Source organism: Clupea harengus, chromosome 16, assembly GCF_900700415.2.
Source record: "Clupea harengus chromosome 16, Ch_v2.0.2, whole genome shotgun sequence".
Classification (NCBI taxonomy): Eukaryota; Metazoa; Chordata; class Actinopteri; order Clupeiformes; family Clupeidae; genus Clupea; species Clupea harengus.
This window is the reverse complement of record NC_045167.1, coordinates 16,194,137-16,201,390: the sequence shown is the minus strand read 5'-3', so window position 1 is coordinate 16,201,390 and position 7,254 is coordinate 16,194,137. Positions and strand designations below refer to the sequence as shown.

Genomic DNA, 7,254 nt, shown 5'->3' with positions numbered 1-7,254 from the left:
AAGATTGCATTAGGATACACATAATTAAATATGAAGTAGAATAATGTAGCCCATACCGCGCACACGCAGGAAACACCACCCACGCTGATCTGCCTTCGCTCCCCACCTCCGCCCCCCGTAGTCTGAAGTTGTTCATATTCGTTAGTGCGGCTGAACGACCCACCACAGAAGGAGTTTGAACGTACGGACTGTAGGAGCTATGCGTGAAGACGGTAGAAGAATTATGCTCGGGAAGGAAAACTCTACCGCCGAACGATGACACAAGCCATCGTTCAAAAGCTGTACAAAAGACAGTGACTGTGAGAGGACACCTGGGGTACCTTGGGAACTTGAGTCGGACAGCTGGTGAAATCTGTGGGCGTTGTCTTATTTGGTTCTCGCGGACGGCTTTAGTGGGGGGGAAAAAGAAACAGTGACTTGGAGGTACGCACCTGCCGGCGCCAACGCACTTCGTGTGACTGGGAGGATGAAACTATCAGATAGAACGACTAGGAGCAGCAGTGCTCCCACACGTGCATTTAAGAAGGGAGAAATTCTGGGATATGCGGCATCGTAACTCCATCTCGCTATCCCCAAACGAGCCAGAGAGTCCAGAGCGCACCGGAGAAGACCCAAGAGCGCGGAGGTCTCAGCACTGCGCACACAGGAGAGGTAACCTGTCCCAAAAGCTTTGTCATTTGGAGTTTTAAGGCGGCATTTTATTGCGCCAAAAATAATTTCGTCTCCATCTAAGTTCATTTTTAGAGGACATAATAGGGGGAAAGGAGGGTTTATCACAACATATTTTTAACGACTTCTATGTACAGGGTAAGCGCTTTATAAATTCGTCGGACATAAAGTTGTAATCAGCGGTCACACTATGGCAGCGCTGAGGAAGAAATTTGGGGATGATTATCAAGTAGTGACTACTTCGTCCAGTGGCGGCGGGTTTAACCAGGCTGCCCCAGAGAAGAAAAAGAAGCGGCAGCGCTTTGTGGACAAAAACGGCCGCTGCAACGTCCAACATGGGAACTGGGAGACCAGTAGGTATCTTTCGGATCTCTTTACTACCTTGGTGGACCTCAAATGGCGCTGGAACCTCTTCATCTTCATCCTCACCTACACAGTAGCGTGGCTATTCATGGCCTCTATGTGGTGGCTCATCGCATTAATACGAGGAGATCTCAATCAGGCCCACGACGACAAATACACTCCCTGTGTTGCCAACGTCTACAACTTTCCCTCGGCCTTCTTGTTTTTCATTGAGACAGAAGCCACCATTGGTTATGGCTTCAGGTACATCACCGATAAATGTCCAGAGGGGATTATTCTCTTCCTTTTTCAGTCAATTTTGGGGTCGATTGTGGACGCGTTTTTGATTGGCTGTATGTTCATAAAGATGTCCCAGCCGAAGAAGCGGGCCGAGACACTGATGTTCAGCGAGCACGCAGCAATCTCCATGCGTGATGGCAAACTGACGCTCATGTTCCGAGTGGGCAATCTCAGGAATAGCCATATGGTGTCAGCTCAAATCCGCTGCAAACTGCTCAAAGTGAGTAGCCTACACGATCACCCCTGTGAAGATCTTTAAGTTATTTAGCCTTTCAATGATTGTCACTAATGATTGTCAGTTCCTGATTGCTAGCTGCAAATACCAGCCCCTGTTTGGATGGGCCTTCACAGACTCCTTTTTAAATGCCATTTACAAATGGATAAAGCTGGATTAAAAATAAGAAATGTCATCATGTTACAAAGACCAACAGTAATATGACAACAGCTAGACAAGCCTCAGTTTTGTTAGACTTATATTTGCTTTTAAAAATGCTAATTCCTCACTAATCAGGCCTAGTTGCAGGGCCTATTGTCAACAAGCAGTCACCACCAGACCAAGCTATAGAATTTAAATTGGTTTCTTAAAGACACATTTTTTTACAGTTGTGTTATGATGTGGTTCTTTGAACATCAGAAATTTCTCCTGTGTTCTCCCTCCCTTGCACTCTCCCTCCCTCCCTCTGTCTCTTTCTCTCTCACACAGTCTCGACAGACACCCGAGGGTGAGTTTCTCCCTCTGGATCAACTGGAGCTGGACGTCGGTTTCAGCACCGGGGCGGATCAGCTCTTCCTCGTTTCTCCCCTCACCATCTGCCACGTGATCGACTCCAAAAGCCCCTTCTATGACCTGTCCCTCCGCTCCATGCAGACGGAACAGTTCGAGATCGTCGTCATTTTAGAGGGAATAGTGGAGACAACGGGTGAGACAGTCGTCAGAAATCCCTTATACGGTTCTTATGAGGGAATGCAAATATGCTTTTGTCCTCTTGGGAATATGGATGATAACCTTCTGGCATCCTGAAAATGGTTGGAAGTATTAAAACTTGAATTACTGAAATGGAGACATTTTTCTCAGAAATAATGACTCAAATAAATTGATTCCTGAAGTGATGAACTGAAGGAATTGACAGTTAGCTACAGTGATTAAGTGGAAATTATTGACAGTGTAAGTCTTTGTTGAGTGGAAATTATATATTTTTTTTATTGGAGTAAAGATTACAAATACAAAAATATAATGATTGAGGTGTCATGGACATAGGTTTTATGTTATTGTTATAGGTCAGGGTGATATTTTAGAATCAGTATTAATCACCCCGAATTCAGCTAATTTTGAAGGTTTACTAAGCACACAAATAAATGCAATTTATAAAGATTAAAATGCAGTAAGAAAAAAGAATTGAGCAGAAATACACATGTTCTGTATGTTATGTGAACATGGCTAGTCTGAAATAGTGCTCTGTAATATCTGTGCTGGTGAGAGAGTGGAATATCTCTGATTCACAGGTCACAAAGTCACCAAGTCACTTGTCTGATGCTGTAGTCAGGTGCTGCCGTTATGTTACAGTATTATATTTATATGATTGGAGTGTTTTTGTTTAGATTCTATGTTCCTAATGTGACTAACAAGTAATACAATTATATCGTAAGATAAAATCATGAAAGGTTCCAATCAGCAAATTAAATAATTTTGGCCCAAAATGCTCGGTGGTGATGGTGCAATCAAAAAGGTTGTTTTGGTGCCAGAAAAATAATCACATTTGGATAACCATGCCTAAATTATGACTCACTAGGGATAGATTAACAATACTTTTTTGATTAATCACAATCGATTATTCTTTGTATTGTAAATATTACACAGTTCAATTTTTAAGTATTGAAGCTTAGAGGGCTTTTATCTTTCAGGAATTATGAGACTTTGACAAACTTGGTTTGCTACCATAGTTAAACAAACATATACCAATGTACCTATAGCAGATTAACTTAAACTAAATTTAGGCTACTAGGTAAAAATAGTAATCATAACAGTATTGAATGTTGAATGTCGTTAATACTTTAATTGTCCAGCAACTCAGGTTCAAACACAGACAAGATAAAGCACAGATAGACTGAGAACTACCGCAGGGCAACTCATATCTTTTGATTATTTCTTCTGACCTACGCAACATTTTCCTTCAGTACTGTGAAGTGGTGTCTCACCCTCTTTTTCTGGTGAGAGATACCCAGAAAGTAGGAGCCTAATTGTTTGCTGATTTGCATAGAGGCCTTGAGGCAGGGACTTATTAATATTTAGCACCCAGCGAATTGTGGTGATGTTGGCACTCATTTATAACAAATCCTCTAATGCATATTTCCTCCATGAGGGGAAATCCAGAACCATCCGTGATAATGGGTCGCCTCTGTCAGTGCTTTTGTACTTCACTGCTCACCGCTGATGCAGCTGTCTTGTCATAGGTCTGCTGGCCCGCGTTTTATGGTAATTTGTCTTTCGAGAGGTAGTTAATGGACCAAATTATCTATACCGATAAAACATTTGCACAAATATATATATTAAATATAAAAGATTAAGTTCTATGGATTTACTCATTTACAGTATTTATGAAGCCATCTGAAGCGAATGGAGATGATGTCAACAAACTGATCAACAAACCAGAGCACTTTCCTTTCCTGTAGGAGTGTACTGTAGGATCTTTTGCACTGTTTGTGCACCGCTGTGCCTATTTCAAGAACATGCCACAGGCAGGTTGGATAGAAAGACAGCCAGATTACTTTTCACCTATCCGAGCTCTTCTCAGATCAGGGAGAAAAAGAGAACACAATGTTTACACAACCAGGAGAGATGGAGTCATTTGGTATAGTTCTGTGCTGATTGTGTGGGATACCTCAGATGATTTAAATTTGGATAGCTGAAGTGTTTTGTTGATTTCTCCCTCTCTCTCTTTTTTTAATCTTTCCTGTTTGTTTTGTCATGCTGTTGACCTGCGAAGAGATAATTTCACCTGTCAGTCATAATTGACCTCTTTTCTGTTCTACCCCTCCCTCACACTCTGACACATTACTCATCACGCACACACACACACACACACACACACACATATGCACTTGCGCATTCATGCATATATCCATCTATCCATATATACATACATACATACATACATACATACATACATACATACATACAGTACATACATACATACATACACACACACACATACATACTGTACATACATACATACATACATACATACATACATACATACATACATACATACATACATACATACATACATACATACATACAAGTCTTTAGCTGTAAAGCACATAAAAATTGCAGACATAGTGAATGAAAAAGGTGCTGTCAAGCACACAGTGCCGTCTCAGATGCATAGAAAATAAATGAAAACATCAGGCAGAAAGGCACAATGTGTACACCCACACACAGACCCCATGAGGCTGTCACATACCACCCACAGTAAGGTCTTAACTGCTGAACTGGTACGACAGGGCAAAATTTGGCTGTTATACCCACCTCGGGAACGATGGTTGAATTTGTCAGTACAAAAAAAAGGCGAAGGGAAAAAAAAAACGGAATTATATACAGTTAGTCAGCACTCTCTTCTCCCCATTTTGAATCTGTTTCCATAGCAACTGAATCTCCCCCTCCTTGAGCACATTCGGTACAGTAAAGTCTGTGGCTGTCTGTTTGAGGTGCTTCAGCTAGCTCAGCTCGGAGAGGACTAAAACGACTTAAGCTCGTTTTTATCACAGGCTCTAATCAAATAGTAATTATAAGATATTAGGCTTGCCCTGAGCTGTGGCTAATTATGTTTGTGTGAGCATTTCGGTGTTTATGTGGGGGACGGTGTCTGTGTTTGTGGGTGTGACTGTATGTGTGTGTGTGTGTCAGCTCATGCGTATGTGTCTGTTTGTGTGTGGGTGTGTGTGTGTGTGTGTGTTATCGTGTCTTTGTGGGAATTTCCTCATCTTTTCGCTCTATCCTTTCTGGATGCTGTAGGCTGTACAAAGAACATATCCCTGTATATCCGAGCACATACAGTAACAGGGAGGAAGAGAGAGAGAGAGAGAGAGAGAGATAGAGAGAGAGATAGAGAGATAAAGAAAGAAAGAGGGAGGGAGTTATGCCACCAACACGTTTATAATGCGTCCCCAAGGACGAACCCTTTTCTGGTTTCAGGGTAAATGGTTTGGACAGGCAGTGTGCTGTTCTCAAGGATAAATGTGTGGCTGGTGTCCGCAGGGAGGTTATGTGTAGCACTGCGTGAATCTGAACTTCAACTGGTCTGTCAGCCCTCTCAAACAACCAGAGACACCCCCCCCCCCCCCAAATCCTCCCATCCTCCCATCCTCCAGTGTTGAAAATCTGAAAAGATAGATCTCCATGAGTCCCTAAAAACCTGCTGCTGAGCCCAAGCAAGACATCATATTGTACAGTTCCAGTTGATTGCCTGGACATGGATGAAGGTTTATCACAAACCAAATTGCATTCTCAGTGGGGGTGGAGTTTGGCATGTGAAATGCAATTGAATCCAGGATTTGGTTTGATCTTATTTGCGGCCATCTCATAGATCTGCATTACGGAATTTCACCTCCTCTTAGTTCAGTTAGAGAGGAGTTGTGTTTATGCCCTTCGTTTTTTTTTCGTTTGTATGCATCGATTTGTGTCTCAGACGTACTAGGAAAGACTTCCTGTCAAGGTGTTTTAGGCAACATTGGAGTGCTTTGGGCGCGCTTGGAGCCTAATGGGTAATTGACTGGTAGAATGTCAGAGATCCTCCAGAGGCCTCTGGCAGGTAATCAGCACAGGTGTGGGTACATTCTATCAGGGACCGGAAGCAATGTGGGGGGAAGGAGGGGGCTCCTTGTCTCTGAGTTACAATCCTGCAGGGAAGGTATGCGGTAGGAGAGGGTGGGTTTCCTGCCCGGTTGTCAATTACAGTTCAAGAGGGCGGCTCCAGGGCACACTGCCCTATGTGAGTTAGAAATTGATGGAAAGAGAAAGAGAGAGAAAGAAAGAGAGATAGAGGGAAAGAGGGCAGGACAGATAAAGGGAGGGCAGGCAGCTAAAGGGAGGGCAGGCAGGCAAGAGAAACTGAGGGCAAAAAACACTAATGATCAAATGGTAAAAGCTATTTATGTGAGAAGGAGAGAGGGGGGGGGGGGTGTAAAAAGAGAATAAAGTCCAGATGGAAAAAGAGACATTAAAATGAGATTAGGTACGGGGGGAACTGTGCGTGCTGGAGAGAGAGGGTTACAGAGATGGACTGGTTCGAGTCAGAATGAAGGGCAGATGAGGAGAGGAATGGGTCCAGAAATAGCAATGCAGAGTGGCAGATGAAGACAGGGAGATATGGAGAGATATGGAGGATAAGAGAAAGAGGAGGACAGTTTGAGAGAGAGACTGATGAAAAGAGAGGAGGGGAGGGGATGGGGGCAAGGATGAAATACAGGCTTAATAAGATGTGGATGCAATGTTTAAGGCAAGACGTCAGGGAAGCGCAGGGTACAGGTTGAATGAAGAGAACCAGAGGTGAGAAAGCAACACGCAGAGACAATGATGCTGGGAGAGATGGAGAGATGGAGAGTGATGACAGAAGCAGGTCAGTAAGAGCACCTCTGCGCTAACCAAACAGAGCACTTGATGACGGTCACCATAGAAACTGATTATCCCTCTCAGATGTATAAATTGTTCATATAACAGGCAGCTGTAGGTGTATAGTGAGACCCCTATTTTCTCTCTCTCTCTTTCTCTCTCTCTATCTCTCTCTCTCTTTCTGTCTGTTTTTTTTTCTCTCTCTCTGTCTGTCTTTCTCTTTCTCTCTCTCTCTCCCCCCCCCCCCCTCTCCCTAATACGCACAAATGTTTTTCCTCAAACACGGTAATAAGATTTGTTGTGGTGAGTGAATATGAAATGATTATATAACTTGA

The 7,254-nt window shown here is 43.1% G+C and overlaps 1 protein-coding gene across 1 annotated transcript in view; it reads left to right on the top strand.

The window, feature by feature from the left end:
• kcnj3b (potassium inwardly rectifying channel subfamily J member 3b) overlaps positions 1 to 7,254 on the top strand; it is a 12,269-nt gene continuing 5,015 nt past the window's right edge. The window contains exons 1-2 of the mRNA XM_012835687.3: positions 1 to 1,531; positions 2,015 to 2,231. Of these exons, the coding sequence (XP_012691141.1) occupies positions 860 to 1,531; positions 2,015 to 2,231 (889 nt within the window). The 5' untranslated portion in view covers positions 1 to 859. The remainder of the gene's footprint in view (positions 1,532 to 2,014; positions 2,232 to 7,254) is intronic.